Source organism: Dipodomys ordii, unplaced genomic scaffold, assembly GCF_000151885.1.
Source record: "Dipodomys ordii isolate 6190 unplaced genomic scaffold, Dord_2.0 Scaffold150, whole genome shotgun sequence".
Classification (NCBI taxonomy): domain Eukaryota; kingdom Metazoa; phylum Chordata; class Mammalia; order Rodentia; family Heteromyidae; genus Dipodomys; species Dipodomys ordii.
Window position 1 is genome coordinate 6,579,834 of NW_012267366.1, and position 24,818 is coordinate 6,604,651.

The 24,818-nt window shown below is 36.3% G+C and overlaps 1 protein-coding gene across 1 annotated transcript in view; it reads left to right on the top strand.

Annotated features, from left to right (window-relative positions):
* Cdkl5 (cyclin-dependent kinase-like 5) overlaps positions 1-24,818 on the top strand; it is a 155,265-nt gene that overhangs the window by 67,257 nt on the left and 63,190 nt on the right. The window contains exon 4 of the mRNA XM_013032129.1: positions 20,841-20,886. Coding sequence (XP_012887583.1) covers positions 20,841-20,886 — 46 coding nt within the window. The remainder of the gene's footprint in view (positions 1-20,840; positions 20,887-24,818) is intronic.

Here is a 24,818-nt window from a genome sequence, read left to right on the forward strand (position 1 = left end):
TTGGGAAGAAAAGGATGAAGATGAAGACTAGTAAATCCCCAGTGGTGACATGATTATGTGTTCATGTATTATACTAGGATCTAGTCACTCTCAGCAGATTAGAGGATAGTATCAGTGTGCTTCTTCTGAAAATGTTTTTTAAGCTCTTTATATGTCACAGAAGAAACCCGCAAAAGTGATTTGTGTCTCAGTAATTTAGTTTTAACAAAAAAGCTTCTATGTAGTAATAATTACACTGAGTATTGATGGTCTACATTCAGTAAATATTTGATTTTGGACCTCTTTTGTGAGAGATCTGAACTCCTAGTTCCAGAGGAGGCAGCAATTCTTCTGTCCTGATCTTGCTACTACTTCATGCTACTATGACTGGTAGGTACCCTTGGAAAAAAACAACTTCATCCATCAAAGCATTTAGGACCATAGTGCCAGTATTTGATTGCCTGTTCTCCTCTCTAAAGACCTTCAGGATCAACCCCATCTTTTTTTGGGGGGGTGTTGATGGTATTGGGGCTTGAACTCAGGGCTTAGTTTTTTCAGGCAAGGCTGGCACTTTACCACTTGAGTCACACCTCCATTTCTGGTTTTTTGCTGGTTAATGAGAAATACCTGAGGTAGACTCTACAGCACTAATTTCAGATTGTGCTACTGCTTTTACTGCCTACTACTTCTTAACTGTACTGCCTCCCTTTTAGTCCTTTGACTACAATAGTTCTTCACCCTTAAGTTCTTTACATATGCTGTTTCCAAATACAGCAAGACTTTTCACTTGACTGACTTAACTAGTCTGGCCTCATCGTTTTCTTTTGCAATTATGTAATTCTTATGCTCACTGAGCCTTTGGTTCTGAGATGTGCCTCCTCCCCATTTCTGAAATTGAGATGCATATTATACTGGATGCCTTGATTCTTTTCCAAATGGTAAGTAAAATTTTGATATTCTTTAGATCTAACAAAATACAGAACTTTTATTTCCTTAGTTGATTGTGAGTTCCACCAGCATAGGAATTTTGTCTGTTTTATTGATCAGTGGGAACCAATACATATTAAAGTACCTGGCACCTAATGACACCTAAAGTACCTGGCACTGAATGAATGATGGTTGAATAAATATCACATTCTCTTTGGAATATGTTGGTCTAATTCTTTTGAAGATGAATCATCAGTGAGTGAATATGAATTGGTACACTAAACAGCAGACTCATTTTTGGAGATTGTTTTATTTTGGAATTGAGATTGTTTTATTCTGGAATTGAAGGTGACCTTTAAATTTGTCTGTTTTGTTACCCCCCACTTATGTAACTTTAAATCTGCAGTTTGGTGTAGATATACTTATGTATGGAAATGAATCCATGTAAGCTTTTACTGGTGTTAGTAATTTTTTTCATTAGAGGAAGAAATGAGGACGGTACCAAGCAGCAGCAGCCTTTTAAACTTTAGACAGTGGGTCAAGATTCAAGTGAATCTTAAACTTACTCTTTCATTCTGCTTCACCTCCAAGGCATGCACATTGGTGTGCCCACTTCTTTTTTCTAAGTGAACATACAGTGAACGGGCAACATAAGTGACCAGAATGCCTCAGGGCTGGCTCCTGGATAAGGTTCAAGCCTATTCCATAGCTGGAGAGAAGGTAAAGCTCTCAGTACTTTCACTTTCTGAATTGTGCCCCCTGGGACTGTGGTTTAGTAAGTCTGGAATCATGAGCACTTTGTCTTTGGTTCTAAAACTTAACAGCCAAGTTGTAAAAATATCTGCTGTAAGCAGTCTTTTCCAGTTTTGCCCGTGCGTGTCTTGGTCCAGCAGCGCATTTGCGTGTGTACCCACACTTTTGTACTTGGCACAAGTGTTATATGTGCTGCAAAAAGAACAAAATTTGAACAAGCAAGAGGAGGACTAAGAGTTATTTAAACTAATGGTATCATGGAGGTATGCTTATTCTGGAAATAGAAATTTTGCTTACAAGAAATGGAAATAAAAAATTTTGACTATGCTATCGAAGAACATGCTAAGGTTCAAATTTGAGCCCTTCTCTTGGATTTTGTGATATGGGATAATTGTATGGTTATCTCGTGTGATTCCAGCTGTAAATAGTATCTTTCCCAGATAAAATACTCTCTCTATATTGTGTTGTGTTTATTAGTTCTGTTAATTATCATTAGCTTTCTTTCTTCTCTTGTAGAATATAGCCACGATCCTTTTGCTGACAAATGATTACCTTTTGTGAAATGTAATCATGCTTGAATGGTAGAATTTTAGTACTGTAAACAGTAATTATTAATGCAAGAAACTTAAATATTTAAAGATAGTCTATTAAATATGCTCACATGAATTTGGCAATTAACTGCTGTTTCTTGCCTTTGTTCTTCTTAATGGTCATTAGTTCAGAGCTTGTATTCTGTATATGTTTGGGATGACTGGCATTTATTTCTTGGTGTGATGGAGAGTTTGAACATTGAACTTTGTGCCTGCTAGGCACAAGGCCCTAGGCACTTGAGCTACAATCCTTGCCATTTTTGCTTTTGTTGTTTTTCAGATAGGCCTTAAGCTTGGCAAGTAGTTGGGGTGGTATACATGTACCACTACAGTCAGCTTTTTCATCAAGATGGGTTCTTGGTAACATTTTTCTGGGGCTCTCACTAGGCTTTTTTTGCATACAGTTGGCACTCTACCACTTGAGCTACACCTTTACTTCCTGCTTTTTGCTGGTTAAGTGGAGATAAGTCTCTAAGATTGGCTTCAAATCTCAATCCTCAAACTTTGGCCTCTTGAGTAGCTGAGTATAGGTGTGAACTACCTGCACCCAGCTCTAGATTTAACTTCTTTTTTTTTTTTTTTTAGATTTAACTTCTTTATTGGATGTGTTTGGAGATATTTTCATTCAGTTTATAGCTTGTCTTTTTATTTATTATCAAAATCAGTTGTACAGGACAGATGTCATTATGACGTTTCTACTCATTGTGGAACACAATGTCAGTCTCACCCCCACTTTTGTTCTCCCTTAAGCTTATCTCTTTATCATATTTAACAAGGTCTTTGAAAGAAAAAAATTTTGATAAGCTCTTACCCATTTTTTTTGGTTCTGTGGATTGTGCTTTCGTGTCAAGTGTAAAATCTACTTAAACTAGATCCTGAAGATTTGCTCCTGTGAATGTTCCTAAAAATATTTTTAGGCCTGGCGCCAGTGGCTCATGCCTATAATTCTAGCTACTCAGGAGGCTGAGATCTGAGGATCATGGTTCAAAGCCATCCTGAGCAGGAAAGTCTGTGAGACAGTTATCTCCAATAAACCACTAGAAAACCAGAAGTGGTGCTGTGGCTCAAGCGGTAGAGCACTTGCCTTGAGCTGAAGAGTGCAGGGACAGTGCCCAGGCCCAGAGTTCAAGCCTCACAACCAACCAAAAAAAAAAGTATTTTTAGGTTTATATTTGTCATTTAAGTATATAATTCATTTTTGTGAAAGGTATGAGATACAAGCCAAAGATGCTCTACTACCATTTGATGAATTTCTCCTATTGATTGCTTTTGCAATAAAAAAATCAGTTGGGCATACATATATATGATTCTACTTATGAGTTCTCCTTTCCTTTCCTCATTTCTGGAAAAGACCTTGAAAGGTTGCTGTTACTCCTTTGTTCAGTAGAATTCTCCATGAACCTATCTGAACCTGAAGATTTCTGCACATAACTATATATTACATTTCTCTCACAATTATGTGACTATTTCAATTGTTTATTTTATCTTGGCCGAGTCCTATGGCTTTAGAATTTGATAAAGTGGTCCATTTCTTCCAAGTTGACAAATTCATAAATGAATAAAATTTGTATTTTTCCTTTATTCCTTTTGGTGACTGAGGACCTGTAGGGATCTTCTGTTTCATTCCTGATATTCCTGATTTTTGCTTCTCTGTTTATTAGTCTTTCTAGAAGTTTCTCAGTTAAACTGGCTTCATCAGTTTTCTGTTTTTTTAACTTAATTGACTCCATCATTTACTTTTTAAATTTTCTTGCTTAGATTTTTCTCTAGTCTTGATGTAAAAATTTAGTTTATTAATTTCAGATCTTTTCTAATGTGTTGTCCTTTTAGTATAAACTTATCTCTCAGTACGGCTTTAGTTGTACCCTATATATTTTGGTGTATATTTTCATTTAAAATTTCCTTTGAGACTATTTTGACTTGTGGATTGTTTAGTTTCCAAGTGTTTGGAGATTTTTTTCATCTTTTTTTATATTGATATTTAATTTGATTCTATCGTGTCCATAGACAATACAGTCTATGAAATCTCTTCTTAAAGATTTGTTAAAGTTTGCTTTGTGACCCAGGGTATTTTCTAGCTTGGTGAAAATTCTGTAATATGTTGTCATTCAGACAGTTGAGTTAATGTTAAGGACAGTGCATGAGTGCTGTCCCTTAGCTTTTTGACTCAAGGCTAGCACTAGGCCACTTGAACCACACCTCTACTTCCAATTTTTTGGTGGTTAATTGGAGCTAAGAGTCTCACAGACTTTCCTTCCCAAGATGCCTTCAAATCGTGATCTCAGCCTCATGAGTAGCTAGGAGCCATGGGCACCTGGCTGTGATGTGTTTTAGAAAGGTTTTCCTTGGGTTTATTCTGTTTGGAATTTGCCTAGCTTCTTGATCTGTTAGCTGTCTCCTTCTAGAGTTGGAATTTTTTCCATCATAATTTCTTTGAATTTTTTTCCAGTCTGCTTTGTCCTCTCTTTCTGAGAATCCTGTGACATGAATATTAGTTCCTTTGTTACACGTACCACATATCCCTGAGGCTCTGTTCATTTTTTCCATCTAATTTCCTTTCTTAAGATAATTTCCATCTTCTCATTAAATTCGCTAACTCTTTTCTCTGTCTTTTCCTCTTGGATTCATTCATAAAGCTTTTTGTTGTTGTTTTTGGTGTTCAGGATTGAACTCGGCATTGTGCATGCTAGTCAGATACTCCACTACTTGAGCTGTTCTCTTCACTTTGTTTTTATTTTGTTACTGAGAAAAGTTCTCATCCTCTACCTTTAGCTGGGCTGGTATCCAACTTGTGATCTTCCTGCCTCCACCTTCTGAATGCTGAGTTTATAGGTGTGCACCACACTCATTAAGTTTTTTTGTCATTATACTGTGCTATTCATAAAGTTCTTTTTTGTGTCATCTGTCTTTGCTGAAAGTTCCTGTACCTTTTCATTTGTTCCAAGTGTGTTGATAATTCTTCTTGAATTATTTGTATATTGTCTAATTTGAGATTCTTGTCAGATAATTGAACGTCTCTGAAAACCTCTGTTAACAGTTCTCTTTTGTCCTATTGTTTATTTTTGCAGCATTGATTACCTAACCCATGCTATTCAAACACTACCTCTGAGCTACATCCCCAGCAGTACACACATCTCTTAGTAGCCTTTTCTGAATGTTGGGGTTTTCTTAATATGATGAGTGATTTTCTCTTATAATCTGGACATTTTGGAAATTACACAATTAGATTCTGGATCTCATTTTGTTTTATCTGCCTTTTTCTACCACTGTTCAGACAAGAAGGTGTACTAAGTAAAAGTAGAATTTCAGCTTCTTTATTCTACCTTCATTAACACCCAGTAGGGTGGGCTTGTCATTGCTTTTATGGGTGATAATTCTAGCTCCCTAGTAGGCTTCTGTTGACTATCTTAGCTGGGCGTAGCAGTACTACCATATTCCTGCTCCCCATGGGAATTGTACTAGTTAACCCTGGCAGGCGTGAAGTAGAATGTATGCTCAGCTGCACATTTGACCCCATAAACACCTTCCCTGTGGAAGTAAATCAGTCTTATTTCCTCAGCTCCATCCTGTAGATGCTACCTTGACAGGGAAACCACAGAGTGCAGCACCACCTAATGAGAAACAGATAATCATCTAGCATTCAGATAGATAATCATCTATCACTCAAGCCTAGATAAGGAATTGATTCTGCTTCTTGCTTCGTGTGTGTGTGTGTGTGTGTGTGTGTGTGTGTGTGTGTGTGTGTGTGTCATTTTTCTGGTTCTCTGGCTAGAGGAGCAGGCTTTCCTTAGAGGTTTTTTGTTTTGTTTGCATTTGCCTATTGGCCACACCAGGTTAAAAGTTTCTGTATCCTTTGGAGATAGATGGAAACCTAGGAAACTCACTATACTGTTCTTCAAGTCCCCAAGTCCCCAGGCAGTCTGCACTTTCCTTCTTGTCTTCCTGGACTTGTTTTTGTGTTGCAGCCAAAGATTTTTAGTTTTAATAAGGACCAGAATCAAAATGATGTCTATGTTCAACATTTATATTAAAACTTTCAAAATAAGTTCTATAAAATCCTTCTTGAGACAGGTTTGTGGCTTAGGCTTCCACTGCAGTGCTGTGCCCTGCCCAGTCCTGGCACAGCTCTGACTTGGCATGATCTACTGGAAAGGAAGTTCAGCTCTGCTGCCTTTGTAAGGGAATACTCACAAATAACAGTAAGGACTAGTAGTTTCCCCTAGGGAAGGAAAAGAAGGTAGACTTGGAGACATAACCTCATGCCCTTTGAGTTCTTTTGGAACTTGGCTTTGTATGGTTTGGAAATGCCTTAAAGTAGAGCATAATGGTGATAACATTTATTTAATTCAGTTTTGTTCTGAGTATTTTACTTGTATCATCCCACTTAATCCCTAGGAATATGTAATATTAGACCCAACTTTCCCAGTAAGAAACTTGAGAGGTCAAGTAACATTGCTGAGTCCACTCACTCAGGTAGTAGGTGGTGGTAGAGTCAGGATTTAAATCCGAGCAGTCTGACTCTGGAACTAAAGTTCTTGCCCTGCTTTTGGAGATGTAACAACCTTTGATCTTTACTTCACTTGATTACCATTTGCTTGAAATCAAGAGAGGTGTATCTTAAAGTGCTTCTGGGCTTCTAAAAGGTATAATGCAATTAAATGTTACTAAAGAATGCTCTAATTAGAAGCAGTTTTGTTTTCTTTCTTAAGAAACCACATAGATGTACTTGGAAACCAGAGTATGAAAAATAGCTAGTACATAGCTTACATTTTCAAATGTTTGGAGCATAGCCCTCTAATAATCATATATCTTTTGGTTTGTTTAAGTAGAAAATAATGATCTTGTTCTATGCTTTGTTTAGTTATTTGGAGCTCAATAGAAAACTTAACATATCTATGTACATTTATTATGTAATCATATTTTTAAATACTTGAGATCATCTCTTTTGCTTTGGTTTTCCTTTTTGTTCAAATACAGCTAGTAGAATAACTAGAAGGACATGATTCACAAGCCATTATGTCATTATTATCCCTGCCAGTAGATTTAAATTTTACTTTGGGGACTTGATTGTAAAGCAGTTAGATTATAGCTAAATTCCCCTGGTATAAAAGATTCATACTGCTTTTCACTTGCCTTTTTCAGTGAAAATATTGAAAATTTTTCATTCATTAGGAATGTGGAACCAAGTTCCGTTTACAGGCACATCCTGTATACTTGTTATTATAATCTTACAATTTGTTTTATTATGTGTAAACAGTGTTGAATATAAATCTTCTGCCTGTTTTGTTAGGAAATAATACATAATTTCTCCTAAAGTCACTCACTAATTTGCATTTTTCATATCATTGACTAGTTTCTTCAGGCACTTAGATGCTGTGATTTATCTGAAGCAGATCATGTTTTTCATATTCTGATTGCTTTATTATTCATTCCATTTGAATGCAATTTATTGATATAAAAAGATTGCTAGTTCTAGCTCAAGAGAAACCACAGGAGTGAACTTTAAAACTTCAGATTAATTCGCTAAACTGACATTTGCTGAAGCACCTGCTGTAGGAAGTCTTGCTGGATATTTGCAACAAAGGATAAGAAGGCATGGTCAGTTCTAGAGAGCTCACTATCTAGAAAGAAAAAGCCTATGAAAGTCCAATGATGGGATGTGCTCTCTCATCTTGAGGCTGTCACAGGTTATCAGAGAATGATAATGTAAAAAAATTATTTCATTCATTTTAAAATGTAAGTAGTCCTTTAACAAAATATTTCAATCCTTTCAATAATTTTTGTTTGTTTGTTTGTTGTAGGACTTGAACTCAGGGCCTGGGCACTGTCCCTGAGCTCCTTTTTTTTTTTTTAACTCAAGGGTAACACTCCACCACTTTTAGCCACAGTGCCACTTCCACTTTTTTGGTGGTTAATTGGAAATAATAGTCTCATAGGTTTTCCTGCCTGGCTTGGCTTTGAACTGCAGTGCTCAGATCTCAGATCTCAGCCTTCCAAATAGTTAGGACTACAGGCCTAAGCCACTGGTACCCAGTTGCAGTACTTTTAATTACAAAAATGTTCACATCTCCTTTCTTTGCCCAGTGTATCCCATGTCTTCTTCCTTATTGGTCACTCTAGTATTTGTCAGAGATACTTACAACACTTGAATGGTCCAGCTCATTTATCCCATCTGTTTGGAGGATCTTTTCATTAGGTGTTATAGGCATACACTTAAATGAGGCTCCTCTCATAAGGACTTAGATATCCTACACAAGTTCTCTACCACTGTGCCACACTCCTACTCCTTTTATCTTCATGTTCTGTTATCTATTACATGTCTTTGTCCTTCTATAATGTAACCTTCATAAGAAAAAATCCCCTTTGTCCTGTTCCCTATGTATTCACAGTGATTAGCATAGTGCTGATTATGTGGTAGAAGCTTGAGAAAACTACTTGCTATTTTTTTAAAGTACATAATGAATAAGTGATTAAGGCAAAGCATGAACAGATAGAAATAAGTATATGTAAAGTCTCAGTTGAGAAACTACAAATAATTAGATGTGACAGGATGAAGGGGGTTTACTTTAAATGATAGGGGTAAAGCATAGAATTAGAATTTCATCCTGGAAGTTTTGGACTGCTACCAGTGTGCATGGTATGTAGTACATCATCCTTTCCCTGAATTCTTGATAACTGAATGAATTTAAAATACCTATAATGTACAAAACATGTGACCTCACTGAAGTCCTCATATATTTTTGGAGAGGATTTTAATATACTGAAGTAAAATTCTTATTGCTTCCTATGAGATCAACTTTTCTAGGTTCTACAAATAATTGAGATTATGTACTATTGTCTTTTCAAACCTTGCTTATTTCATTTAAAATTATGGCCTTCAGTTATTACAGATTATCTCAAATGGCAAGATTTCTTCTTTTTATGGCAGAATACTTCCCCATTGTCCATATGTGCCACACATTTTTTTTCATTTTAGAAAGTTTTTAAGTTTTAAGTTCTGTTTAAAATGATTCCAGGAAAAGGTTGGGGGAGACAAACCAACGTAAGACGATGATGATATTTCTGTAATTGACTTCTTTTTGATAAAATTACTTGGTTTGTGGAAGACAATTTGGGTCAGCTAGTAGGTAGTGGGATGTCATAAAATGGAGGTAACTATTGTTTTTTTTTTGGCCCCTGTCCCTGAGTCAGAATTTCTGTATTCCTTCAGATAAGCAGATCATGAACTGGGATTTGGGAGCCTTTTAAAATTATTGTTCATTTAATTATTGGGAGTCTTTTTTCAATTACTGTTCATTTAATTACAGTTCAATTATTGTATGCTGAGTCCCTATAATATTCTAGTTATTGTGCTAGGATGAATGAGACACAGCATTGTTTGTAAGGGTGTTATCTGCGGACATCTGGTGCATCTTGGCCCTGTGCACAGTGATGGGAGATGCCAAAGCATCTGAGACTCTTGAAATTGGAGATACTAGAACAGTTGCTACTGGTAGGAAGGATGAAGGAAAGTGAAAAGCCACCATCCTGCCCCAGGTAGCTGCACCATTTAGCTGAGAATAAAGAGCCATGTAGAAAAAGTATATGCAACACTTTTTTACCCGTTCTGCTGTTGAAGGAAACTTAGATTGTTTCCATATCTTTGCTGTTGTGAATAGGGCTGCAGTAAATCTCAAAAGGTTTGAGATGTGATATATGTACAAAAATATATCCTCTAGGTTTGGGGTTGTGGCTCACCTGGTAAGAAGAGTTCTTGCCTAGCATAGGCAAAGTGCTAGGTTTAACCCTAGCACCACACAAAAAGGTAACCAAACACAAAAATTTTGTTCCAAGATTAGTATGTTGTTTGGCTAGCTCTCTTGAAGCATTGAACTGTTTGATATATACATACCACTGTTGTTTCAAGGACACTTGAAACTGCCACTTTGAGGGGAGTTTTATCTCCTCCTCCTCTTCTTCCTCTTCCTTTTCCTCTTCCTCTTACTGTTCTGGTTTTGCTTTAGTGCTCATGGTGGCATGTATAGGTTGTCAAGCTTCCTTATGTGATGGATGTAAATAGTTCCTTTCCAAGCCTGTGTGATACATGACATAGTTCAACTCAGAAGACAATTTGTTTTATACCTATCATGTATAAGATAAAATGCTGGTACTTAACCATAAAGACAAACTAGATCCAAGCTGTCTCAGAAATGTTATGGTCTACTCATTTATATTTTATACTGTTTTTTTTGTAGCTGCAAGAGAAAGCAAATTTGGCATTTTCTAGTTTACTACCCAATGCATAATAAGATATAGAGGGTTTCCAACTCAATTAACTAGGCACTTTGAAAGTGGGTTTTTATGAAAAGAAAAATTATTCCTACCTCTATCGAATGTATCTTTCAGTTTTTCATGTGGGTGCAGCTATAGCAAAAAGAAGGGATGTAGAACTTCCTTTCAGGTTCTAGTTCTCCCATTATGTTTCCTTGTCTGTTTGTATGTGAATAGCATGTTTGTCAGGTGTAATCACATGGTCCCTAGAGGTAATTTCTTGCACTGGAGTTTCTGTTTCTCTTGCTATACTTCACAGTCTTTGTTTTTTATTTTTATTATAAAGATGGTGTACAGAGGGGTTACAGTTACATGAGTAATGACTACATTTCTTGTCGAGCATTGTTACCCCCGTCCCTTGATGTTCTCCCACTATCCCTTCCCTCTACCACCTCCTTTACTCCTCCCTCCCCTGCCCAAAGTTGTAAAGTTCATTTCCAATATGCTGTCTTGTGGGTATCATTGTTGCAATAGGTCATCCTGTGTCCTTGTTTCAGCGTTTTGTTACTCCCTTTCCCCTCCCCAGATTAGACAAATGTATATACAAGATGCAGGGTACCAAAATCAAGTACGATGTCATTAGGGGATATACCATAGGAGGAAGAACATACAAAAGAAACAAAAAATGTCCATAGTACATTAAAAACAACAACAAAGAAAGACCTCTTGTGTCCATATCCTAAGGTTCATTTCACTTAACATCATTTTATATAGCCATATGTACATAGCTTTTGAGCTTTCCTGCTCATCTGATAAAATTATCCTAGATGTATACTAATTACTGAAAATGAGAGAAACCATGGGACCTATATTTCTTTGGTTCTGCTTACTTCACTTAATATGATATTTTCCAAGTCTTTCCATTTCCTAACTAATGGGGTGGTGGAATTCTTTCTGATGGAAGCATAGAATTCTATATCTATCTATCTATCTATCTATCTATCTATCTATCTATCTATCTATCTATCTATCTATCTATCTATCTATCTATCTATCTATCCATCTATCTATCTGTCTATCTATCACATTTTCTTGATCCATTCATCTAGTGAGGGGCATCTGGGTTCATTCCATATCTTATCTATGGTGCATAATGCTGTGATAAACATAGTTGTGCTGGTAGCTTTAGTATGGCCTTGTTTGTGATCATTTGGGTAAATGCCCAAAAGTGGGATTGCTGGGTCATAGGGGAGCTCTATGTATAGTCATTTGAGGAACCTCCATACTGCTTTCCGGAGTGGTTAAACAAGCTTATATTCCCACCAATAGTGCAGTAGTGTTCCCTTTTGGCCACATTCCCTCCAGCATCTGTTAAGGATCTTCTGTCCAGGTAGCCTGAAGATATCATACAGAACATAATTTGTTTATTTTGAACTGCAGAGTTTCATTAAACATGTCTCTATAAAATCCAGTCATATTTTTTACAAATTGGAAAAAATTAACCTTTGATGGGTTAAATTTCAATATTCACACTGTATTTTTAAAATAGAAAACCATAAAACTAGGGTGGGTAATATGGTATTTGCTAAAATCCAAACCTAATAGATTTTTCTTTTTTATTCTGTCGGCTGTGGGGCTTGAACTCTGGGCCCTGGCACTGTCCCTGAGCTCTTTAGCTCAAGGCTAGCTCTCTACCATTTCAACTACAGCACCACTTTTGGTTTTCTAGTGGTTAATTGGAGATAAGAGTCTCACAGACTTTCCTGACCAAGCTAGCTTTGAACCATAATCCTCAGATCTCAGTGTCCTGAGTAGCTAGGATTAATATATTTTTCTAAGTGCATACATAGTGTATTAGCATCCTGTTGAATAATAATAGTAAGACAAGAAATGGTGCTGAAGCTCAAGTGGTAGAGTGCTTGCCTTGAGCTGAAGAGCTGAGGGACAGTGCTCAGGCCCAGAGTTCAAGCCCCATGACTGACAAAAAAAAATAGTAAGACAGAATCAGACATTTTTTTCTGAAGCATTAATTTATAACCATTTTAACTCGACTCTTTTCTGACTTCAGCAAAAATAAAGTATATTCATACTTATCAGCCTAGTAATTAGGGCTCTCAAGGAAATAGAGACCAATTATTCTATAGTAGCTATCTATCCTTGGATCTCAGCCTCCTGAGTAGCTAGGATTATAGTCACTGGCACTGGGCTAGATTATGGCTTTTTTGTTTTGTTTTGTCTTTTTTTTGTACTGGGGATTGAACTCAGGATGTACACTTGCTAGGCAAGTGCTTTGCCACTGAGCTACATCCCAACCCATGGACCATGTATTTTTAATTATTATCATCAGTCCATAGTTTTAAGCCTGAATTTGGTAGTTCTTTTGTCACTTTTGTCACTATACCTAAATATGTATATATTTAATACAGATAGTAATTTTTTAATCACTGGTGCTATATCTTTGATGAATCCATTGATTTTTCTCTCCTGGTGTTTCTTCCATACCCCCAGGAGAAAAATAGCACAAATGCCATTTTGTAGAGGAATTTCCTTTGGGAATTAAAGAAAAAATGAAAGACAACTCTTTCTGGTGACAAAGCAGTATGGGGAAAAGAGGCAGTATTAGAACAAACAAGTTGTCAGTTTTATGTTGGCATTCTCTGCCACTAAAACCTCATAAATATGAAATTTAGGGATTAGGGGTGGGGAGAGTATGTTGAGGTAAAACCAAAAGTAATGGAAGCTTAGGCTTAGTTCCCCTCCTGGAACTTGTGGAAGAAACTGCTTATAAAGTAGCTTTATTACAATTGGAGTAGCATCAGTTGAAGAAAAAAAAAGTATGGTGTGGGTTAGGTAGAGAGTCCTCTTGGGCCTCCTATAGCTTGTGAGTTGTTCTAATAATTCCAGCGGTACTTACTACCCACCCTAGGTAGCTGGGTTGAGAGCCAGGGAAGCTGTGTTGAGGAGCAGGCTGATAGCAACACTATAGTTGGCTGCCAGAGATAGGTATAATACAGAGTGTAGATGCGTTAACACCAGTGAAGCTGAAAAGGAGCTTAACCAACTGGATAAGGTTTCTGGGCTTTGAGCCAAGAGAGCACATCAGAATCCATAACCCCCATAGGATCCAACCACAGCATCAGGCCACTGTACAGAGTCCACGCCTAGACATAACATTCTTGGAAACCTGATAGCCCTTGCCTTACTACAGTGAAACTCTACTACTTCACTCACAACAGCTGCTGTCTTAATTGAGGCAGGGAAAGTTCTAAAAATCTGGACATTTACCTGAAAGAGAATATAAAGCAGGAAGGACTGAACTACAATAGAATTTTAGTTAAAATCAAGGTGAGTGCTTTAAAAAGCAAGGCTAAATCAGTTACCGACAATTGAAAAGCTATAATTTCTTGGTATAGTTTATATTTAGTGTGTTATAAATTATTGTTCCCGATACAGCAAGGTAATCTTTAAGGATATATTTTATGCATTTAAATTTCAGTTTTGTGTTCTTTATTCACAATTGAACATAGCTTAAGTCCAATGATTGTTTGATTGAGGTTGTTGATTGCCTGTATTTGGCATACCAAATTAATGCTATCTTTTTCTCAATTACTTGATCACTAGAAGTAGAGCTTTCATTTTCTCATTATCTCCTTATTGTTATAAAATAAGGGCAAAATGAAATAGTACCACAATTGTACAATAACTTCAATGTAGATGTGATAGTTAATAGTACTGAACTGAAATGCAGTCTAACGGCATAATATCACACAGTATTTGAAATTTTCACTGCATACCAAACTTTGAATCTCAAGATTTGAGGGCATCTATATGTAATGTATGAACATATGAGTTATATTACAATCAAATATATTTCAAATTGTACATGATCTATGTATATGGAGCATGATTGTTTTGAAAAATTACCTGTCATTCTCCCACATGTTCCATTTTTGTTTTTTTTTGTCTTAGTATATTGTCCAGGCTGTCTTCAAATTCATAATCCTCCTGCCTCAGCCTCCTGAGTAGATAGGATTACAGATGTACAACACCACACCCAACTCCCACTTCTTGTGAAAAAAAAATTGTTGTTTTTCTCTCTGTCAAAAGGGTTAGCAGAAATTGTTTGGATATCTCATTTTACTTGTTTGTAATTAGATTTTAGTTTTTGAATATTTCATTAATTACCTAATCTGTAATATGGACATAGGGTAGTAAATTTGTATTTGTCTATAACCATGAGATGAGTTTTAAGTAATTAACCATAAATCATTCTAATTAAGGCATATAAAAGTGTATCTAGGCTGGGGGTGTAGTGGTAGAGCACATATAGTTAGCATGAAAAAAGCTCTGAATTTAATTCTTAACCCTCAAAAATAAACCAAAAAAGATGTACATACTTATGTGCAATAAGAAGTGTCATTTTCAGCATATACTTCAATGTGAGTTAGTCTCCTTAGCTAATCCTTTGATATTATTAGCCAGTGTCCTTTTTGGGTTGATACTAATTCATTGTAACAGTTATTCTGAGCCATATTAGTACACTCAAAAGCATACTTGGGGTGTATGTGTGTATGTCGCCTATGTAGTCAGCTATGGAGTCTGAAACATTTATGTGTTGTTATTGTTACATTTTTGGCACAAAATGCTAGCTTCAGAGCCTTATGGCATACCTTAACTTGTAATATGAAAATAAAAGTAGTTTAAGACTTCCTTCTAAGCATTTTTTTTTTGTTTTGGTCGGTCGTGGGGCTTGAACTCTGGGCTTGGGCGCTGTCCCTGCACTCTTCAGCTCAAGGCGAGCACTCTACTGCTTGAGCCACAGAGCCACTTCTGGTTTTCTAGTGGTTTATTGGAGATAAGAGTCTCACGGGCTTTCCTGCCCGGGCTGGCTTTGAACCGCGATCCTCAAATCTCAGCCTCCTGAGTAGCTAGGATTACAGGCGTAAGCCACTGGTGCCTGGCTTCCTTCTAAGTATTGTGTGAACTCTAAGGAGATGGAGATCAAGGTACTACATAGGGTTTCATACTTGTATGAAAGAAATTTTTAACATAAAGCAGTAACAGTTTTGTTTTACATTTTGTCTTTAATGTCTACAAGAGGCCAGACTAGCCAAGTTCAAGAGGCTTTGAATCAGGACAGTATAATTTTGAAGCTCAGCATCCTCATCTCTAAAATGAGCATGATATGATCCTCCTAAGAGTAGTGATTTGAGTATTAAAGGAGATAACCCATAACAATCACTTAGCATGGGACCTAGCCAGATGTTATGAAAATAGTAATAATAATATAAAATAAATTTAGGTACTATATTTATGTATAAAGTAACAGTGTCCATGCTGGTAGGATTTTGTTCCTGTTGAAGGAGCTTGTGGTTAGAGTGTTGTATCATTGCATATGAAATGTGGATTGACGTATTTAAAATACTTAGTGAGTGGTATTTCATGGTACTTAGATGAAGAAAATACTTCCCTAGAAAGAATTTTCTCAGGCAGTAATTAAGGAACTAGTTGTAGAGTATAACCTCTGAAATGGCTTACTGTATGAATAGTAGAATATGTGCAATCAGTATTTTCTGTTTCATGATGCATAGTGTACATCTTTACCAAGAGAGAAAAACATTTAAAATAATGACTTCTGCTACTTTTTTTACAACATATGATCAGTTTAAAGAATTTTGTTGTTCCAGAGTAGAGTTACATAACAATTTTTAAATGACAATTTCTTTTTTTTTTACTGCTAATACCAATAGTTGCTTTGTTAAAATCTTAAGTAAAGGAAAATTTATATTGAATAAAGCATTGATTTTGGAGGCATAGATAGTAACAGTACTGAGTTTGTGTTACAAGTTTCTGTCCAGTATGGTTGATTAGTGATTGAGGCTTGATTTTTGTGGAGTAGAGATCTTGGTACTGGAAGAACCACAGATTTACAGATATCTGTTAGTTACTCATAACATTTATTTTTCATTCTCTGATTTTTTTCTTTCAGCTAAAAAATGTTATTCTGGAAAATGTTAAATGCATTTCTATACTTCATTCATAGAGTAATGGAATCCAGGAACCATTTTCTAAAACTTATCTAGCATTTTTTATTCCAAAGTAATGTAATTTCACTTTTATGGTAGAATTAAGGATGAGGCTTAGAATTTTCACTAATGGATTATGATATATTTTTATCACATTCTTAGTTTATTGCTTAAAATGTCAAGTTTTAACTACCTCATTATTTAAATAAAGCAAGTACCAAAGACTGAAACAAGTACCAAATTATGCCTATCTTGCTAACTACAGCTGGTGACATTCTGTTGCAGACGTTGTGGGGGCAATGGTATGCTTTTGTGAATAAATTGAATATAAAACACAAGTTCTTTAGTTATTTTTCATGTATTTTTCTTTGTCCATACCTATGTTATATATAATATCTCAGGATGGTGGTAGAACACGTAATAAAGCTTGGCCTATCACTTCCTACCTCTTAATTAAATACCCATGAAGAACTTTGAAAAGAAAAACAGAAGCAGTCTGTACAGTAAAATTTTGAAAAGGTGGGGCACAGAGGGGGATTAAGGTACTAGAATAGAAAAGATAAACTTTTTCAAAGTACACCGTGTGCAGCTCTGGACTTATCACAGTGAAACCTTCTTGGATTAATGCATGCTTTAAAAATCAAAGTTTGTTGGCAAAATCCAGGAAGAATGTATTTCATCAGCAGAATTTGACTTAAGCTTCAGTTGGGTTCAAGATTAAAATTCTGTCATTTATTCTACTTGGTGCACCCAAAAATACCTAAAGGAACTAAGAAAAGACTTGAACCTATGCTCTCTCACAGAAACTGTGAATCAGGCAGTCCATCATCTTGCCAAGTAGTTGAATTCTTAGTTCCCCCATTGGCTTATATTAGCATCTGTATTTCCAAATCATTTCAGACACTAAAATGTCCCAAATATGGTAAGGTAAGAGATAGAGAAATTTTGGAAGAGTTATATAGCCTCCATTGACAAGTGTGTGGGGTACAAACAGGCTATTCTAGGTCATGTGATCTCTGTAGTCTACACAGGAAACAGCAAGTGGCATGTACTCCACCAGCTTCTTTTTTTGGGGGGGGGGGTTCCGGTCATGGGGCCTGAACTCTGGGCCTGGGTACTGTCCCTCAGCTCTCCAGCTCAAGGCTAGTGCTCTACCACTTGAGCCACAGCACCACTTCCGGCTTTTTTTCTTTTTGCATATGTGGTGCTGAGGAATTGAACCCAGGGCCTCATGCATGCAAGGCAAGCGCTCTACCACTGAGCCACTTTCCCAGCCCTCCACCAGCTTCTTATTCAGAGAATCCTGCTTGGGCAGTCTAACCTCAGCCCAGCCAACCCCAATGAGAAGGGTTTTGCTAGGAATCCAGGTTTTGAAATCAGGCATCAATCTATATTTGAAGGTTAAGTGGTAAGGAAATTCCAACTATCTTTCTTTGCTGTCAAATGCCAGTTCTGCTGGATGTCTTTGCATCTTAGTATGGATGTGATTTAGAAAAAAATGAAAGAAATGGCAAGATAAAAGTGGCACTGAAGATTTAGAACCAACACTATTGCAAAAAAAATGCTGTTATGAAGTTAAGTCCTAATGGTATCTTGGCAGAAAAAGTAACCTATTTTGGAACAATAACCAAATTGGCTGCACAGTTCTTTTCTACAGTACTAAATACACCAGATATTAGGGCATTGCTATCCTTTAGAGCCTTGTATGTTCTTATAATTTTATGTTAGAAATTCTCCATTCTTTTTTTATTGTCAAAGTGATATACAGATGGGTTACAGTTACATAAGTAAGGTAATAAGTACATTTCTTGTCAAACTTGTTACCCCTTCCCTCATTTTTCCCCACTTTCCTTCCTCCCCCAATCCCCTCTCCGAGTGTACAGATTACTTCCAGCATATTGTCTTGTGTATATCGCTGTTGCATTGGTTCTCCCTTGTCCTTTGTCTCACCATTCTGTTGTTCCCCTTCCCTTCCCTAACTCAGATGAATGTATACAATACCAGGGTACCAAAATCAAATACAGTGGTAACAGGATAGGGGGAAGAACATACAAAAGAAACAAGAAATCACATAGTACATTAAAAACAACAACAAAGAAAATCCTCTTGTGTCCATGTCTTGGAGTTCATTTCACTTAACATCATCTTTTTTTTTTGTCAGTCATGGGGCTTGAACTCTGGGTCTGGGTGCTGTCCCTGCACTCTTCAGCTCAAGACAAGAGCTCTACCACTTGAGCCACCGGCCACTTCCAGTTTTCTAGTGGTTTATTGGAGATAACAGTCTCACGGACTTTCCTGTCCGGGCTGGCTTTGAACCGTGATCCTCATATCTCAGCCTACTGAGTAGCTAGGATTATATATGTGAGCCACCGGCGCCCGGCTCACTTAGCATCATTTTATATGGTCATATGTACATAGCTATTGAGTTATTCTGCTCATCTGCCAAGATTATCTTAGATGTATACTGTTTATTGCAAATGAGGGAAACCATGGGACCTGTGTTTCTTTGGGTCTGGCTTACTTCACTTAATATGACTTTTTTCCAAGTCTTTCCAAGAAATCCTCCATTCTTCTATAGCCTTTTCATTTACTTTCTTTTGGAAAAAATAGTTAATATATGGATTTGTTGCAAGACGCTTTATTCCTATCCCCTTTAAAGTTGTTGTGATAAGCATGTAAATTTACAGTGTTGATGTAAATGGAAATCTCTAGGGCTTTATGGTACCTAGAAGCTTATTATGAATCTGTAAGAATGTAAGATTTCTTTCCCTAAAATTATGTGCCTGACACTTGCTGTACATGTTTGAGGAAGTCAAATGGAAGGAAAATAGTAGTTCTTCCTTTGAAAGTCATTTATTCTGATGAAGCAAAAATTAATACAACTTAAGCACTCAAATATGTAAAAACTTAGAGAAAATGTGGTATTGTAAACAGAAGCAAACTGAATATGTAAATAGATATAGATAAAATTAATAGCTCATGTGTATATAATCATTAATTAGATTGAACAGCCAAAACCTAATCTCAAAAATAAATCTATTTAATGAAGTTATGTAAGAAGATCAGGATATATAAAATCACTAATTAGAAAGTTTAAGGTCCCAGTAATTTAAACTGGGTCTGTCATAAGAACAGACCAGTAGCCTTCACTAGACTACAAAATTCTTAAAAACAAATCTAGACTATAGATAGATAGGCACAGACAGACAGATATGGCTATAACAGAGAACTAAAAATGCATGGCAAAAAATTGCTTCAGAATATAATAGTTACATTAAATCTACATTCCCTTTTCATAGCATATATTAAATCACAAAGAGAGTAAGATTTAAGGAAAGAAATTGTTAAAATTCCAAAGTGCTTGAAAATGATTGAAATAACCATGTTTGCCACTGGTTGTAGACTTGATGATATATACTGCTAAAGGTAATTGTAAAATGATGTATTTTTGTGTGTATGTTGCCAGTACTGGGGCTTGAAAGCAGGGCTTGGGTGCTGTCCCTTTGCTTTTTTCTCAAGGTTAGTGCTCTACCCCTTTAGGCACACCTCCACTTCCAGGTTTTTTACTGGCCAATTAGAGAAGAGTCTCTAGGATCTGTTATACTAAGTCTGGCTTCAAACCTCAATCCTCAGATCTCAGCCTCATATGTAACTAGAATTACAGGCATGAACCAACAGTGCCCAGTGAAATGATGTGTTTTGTATGTCAGTTTGGCAGTATATATTAGGAGACTTTAACATTATACCTTTGAACCAATTTTATCACTACAGAATTTACTCAATGGAAATAAAAGTGTAGATGTTGAAGTATGTGCACTAACAGACTGGTTAAGTAACCAATCATTAAAAATAGTGCTTTTAAAACATTTACTGGCATGTCAAAATGTTACTTATATAATATCAAGTGAATAAAAATACCATGCAAGAAGATACATGATATTATTCATATTTAGACAAATTTACTAGAAAAATATATTCCAAAATGTTAGCAAGGGTTATGCGAATATTTTTAAGTCTTTTTTATACTTATTTTGTTCCTTTTTTATCCTGAACTTTTGAGTAGCCTGAAGACATTGACACTTCTGGTTTATGATTCATGCATGTTCTATCACCATCTGTGTTCTTTGCCCCTTTCCTTCTTTCCTTTCTCCTCTCCATCTTTGAAAATGTCTGAAGGATAATAAGAAACAATTTTGGAACCAAGAAATGGGCAGCTATGGATGAGGATTTTTTCTACTCTGTCCCTTGGACAATTGGGATCCCCAGTTGGAAAAAACATTGGAAAATGACTTTCCTTTTGCCTTTTTCTTTGTAGGAAACACATGAAATTGTGGCAATCAAGAAATTCAAGGACTGTGAAGGTATATATATATATTTATATATATGTATTTTCCCTCTTCTATATTTTGTAAACATAAAGCATAGACTGTTTGGGACTTTGCTGTTCCTAAGGTTTTAAAGTCATAATTTCAGGAAGTAATTATAGCTTATTTACTATCAGGGTTTGCTTTACAGTATTTAGTTCCTTCTATGTGAATCTTTTTATATGCCATGATTTTAGAACAATTAGTTTGTATTTTAGGATACAAACAACATTAAAAATCTTGCTCCAAAGGCTAGATAGGAGTCAAGTTATCTGTAATAGTTCCACATAAATTATAATTAAAGGGTGATTTGAAGTACATACTCTGCAGTCACATAAGTAATGAATACTGTGTGAAAGATTTCAGTATTGGTTATTAGCATTTCCTCACATTTTCTAATCAAGAACATAAGGATTGATGGAAAGCAGTATGGAGGGGGTGATTTTATATTTAGAATCACTTATTGTGGAATAAAATCTTTTCAAGAAAAGTACCTACCATACTGGATGAACATGCATCCAGACTATTTCAAATGGAGTATTAAAATTGCTCTGTGATGGACAAGAAAGTTTAAAATAAAGCACTTCAGTTTTTAAGTTTTTTTGGGGGGGCAATATTAAGGTTTGAACTTAGGGTCTCATTCTTGCTAAATAAGCATTCTGTTACTTTAATTATTCTGCTAGTCCCTTTTTACATATTTTAAAAATAAGATCTTGCTTTATATTTAGACCAACCTAGATTGTGATCCTCTTTGTGTTTTGTCACTGGGTGAGATGACAGGCATGTGCTACCTCACCCAGCTTTGAAAGACTATAATCTCTTGTCTTATTAAAGTCAAATATATCCACAAATGTTTATCAGACTTTTTTTGTCTCAGTACTTGGGCTTGAACTCAGGGCCTGGACACTGTCCCTTAGATTTTGTTTTGCTCAAGGCTGGTGCTCTACTACTTGAGCTACGGCTCCACTTCAGGCTTTTTGGATGGTTAATTAGAGGTAAGAGTCTCACAGATTTTCCTGCCCTGGCTGGCTTTGAACCATGATCCTCAGATCTCTGCCTCTTGAGTAACAATATTATAGGTATGAGCAATGAGCACCCATGTTATATAAAACGTTTTTGAGGCTACATTTTTAGGCAGACTTTAGTTGAAAAGATTGTTATTATTAAGACTAATTCATCATTATTTAAAATGAGAACCATAATTTCTTAGAAAACAAAAGATTATATTGGGACACTAAGATAGACAAGTTAAACTAAAATTGTAAATATACATTTATAGTTAATATAATTTAGGTTATAATGGTAACTTGTAGTTAGGAAAGTCGGGTCTTACAATAAATTATACACTAGGTTAATGAATTTCTACAAAATAAAGAGAATTATCAATAGTATGTTTCAGCTGGGCACCAGTGGTTCATGCCTGTAATCTTAGCTACGCCAGGGGCTGAGATCTGAGAATCATGGTTCAAAGCTAGCTGGGGCAGAAAAGTTTATGAGAATCTTACCTCCAATTAACTACTAAAAATCCTCAAAAGCCAGAAATGGTGCTGTGATAGAGCACTAGCCTTGAGCACAAAAAGCTCAGGGATAGTGTCCAGCCCTGAGTTCAAGCCCTAAAACTGGCACACACACACACAAAATATATTTAAGCTGGGCACCAGTGGCTCATACTTGTAATCTTAACTTTCCTAGAGGCTGAGACTTAGAGGATCACAGTTCAAAGCCAGGGTGAGAAGAAAAGCCTATGAGACTCGATTCCCATCTTCACTTAGCCAGCAAAAATGCTGAAATAGAGGGGTGACTCCGGTGGTAGAGTGCCAGCTGTGAGTAAGAAAGCCAAGTGACAGCACCAGGCCTTGAGTTTAAGTCCTAGTACCAGTACACACATGCACGCACGCGCGCGCGCACACACACACACACACACATACACACACACAGAAAATATATATGTAAGAGGTTTTATCAGTTTTTGTCTTCATTTTTCTGTCTTTTCAGGTCTTTATTCTCTAGATGTTAGCTTATACAATTCTGTCAAATCATATTTATCAGTGTCTTTGCCTATAATTCTCTCTGAAAGATTTTTACACTCTCATTTCAGATAGAAAAAGGGAGGAATACAAACTTGAGATAAAACTCAGCAGTAGATAGATGGGCTGAGAAGGTGGCTCAGTGGTAGAGTGCTTGCCTTGCATGCATGAGGCCCTGGGTTCGATTCCTCAGCACCACATAAGCAGAAAAAGCCAGAAATGGTACTGTGGCTCAAGTGGTAGAGCACTGGCCTTGAGCTGAAAAGCTGAGCAACAGTGTCCAGGCCCAGAGTTCAAGCCCATGACCCACCAAAAACAAAACAAAACTCAGCAGTAGACTACATGTTTCACATGCAAAAGTCTGTAAGTTCAATCCAAAAAAATTTAGGACTGACAATTTTTTTTTTTTGTCGATCGTGGGGCCTGAACTCTTGGCCTGGGCGCTGTCCCTCAGCTCTTCAGCTCAAGGCTAGTGCTCTACCACTTGAGCCACAGCTTTGCTTCCAACTTTTCTGCTTATGTAGTGCTGAGGAATCGAACCTAGGGCCTCATGCATGCAAGGCAAGCACTCTACCACTGAACTACCTTTCCAGCTCCAGGACTGAGAAATTTTTATCTGTGAGCACTTTATTAGTTTATTTTTTCTTATTCTAATGATTTCTACTTCTGACACTTCATCATAAATTTGGGGTCTCTGACAATGAATCTTAGTGACTCTCTGAATGACATAATTATGAATTTGTCCATTAAGGTAAGTCTCTACAACAAAACATTAACTACTAAATACTCAATCAGATGTCTCCATTGAATTAGTTTGCTCATTATTTAGATTTATATAATGACAATAGACTGTAAAAATATTAGAGATTATTTGGTTAAAAGGTACATTACAGACTGTATAATTATTAATTTAGGTATAATTTCTTACCTTTTTGGCAACTCCAATTTTCTTCAATGAGATTTGATATTCAGTTAAAAACCTATCACTGTTGGCTTGTTCTTACACATAGACACATACAAATGTCTGCTGACCCATATTTATTAACTAATCCAAGAGCACTGATTTTTTTTAATAAACCCAAATGTCAATTTACTTATGTACTCTATACATGTTAAAAAATAAGAGAATGAGAATAATTATATCTGCTAGAAAGAGGGAAAACTGCTTGAGAAACTAAACTTCCAATTTATTTCAGTGAGATAGATTTAGACCAGTAAGAATTTAAAACATACCTTTACTTTAGGAAACATGGTGAGAATTTTTTAGCCTTTTTACCCTTTTGGAGTTTTCATTCTTTCCTGAAAATTTAGATGATGGGATGAGAAGGGATCCTCTCCTCACTGGGCCTTGGTACCTAGCAAGGAGGCTCACTCCAGGGAGCTGTGTAACAGTCCATATTTAGTAGTTTGTATCCTTGCTTTTATATCATATATTCTGCTGCTGCTTATGTTTCCTGTAGATTATTATTATTTTTCTTTATTCATGTCCCAAATGGGTGTCTTTCAACTCTCAGGGATTCTTAAGATTTGGTGACTATTTTGCACTTTTTTTTGATTTCATAAATTTCTGCTTCACTTTTACTGATCTTCATCTCTGAAGATTGAAGAGCTCTCATCTTTTTGGTATATAAAATAGTTGCACCAGCGTTCAAACTTCCCTGGCCACATTAATGGCCCTGCTGCTGATGTTCCTTCTTCAATCAAAAACCAGAATCACACATGGTACCCCTATGGTTTTGTACAAGGATGGAATGACTTTTCTTTTACAGTATCTCTGTTTAAAGGTCTGTTTGGGGGGCCTCTTTGGCTATATAAAATGTCGTTTGTGATTTCATAAAGTAGGTTACAGCTATTCTTGGATTCCTTTCCCAAGCCCACAGTTCTTTAAATATAGTTACAATA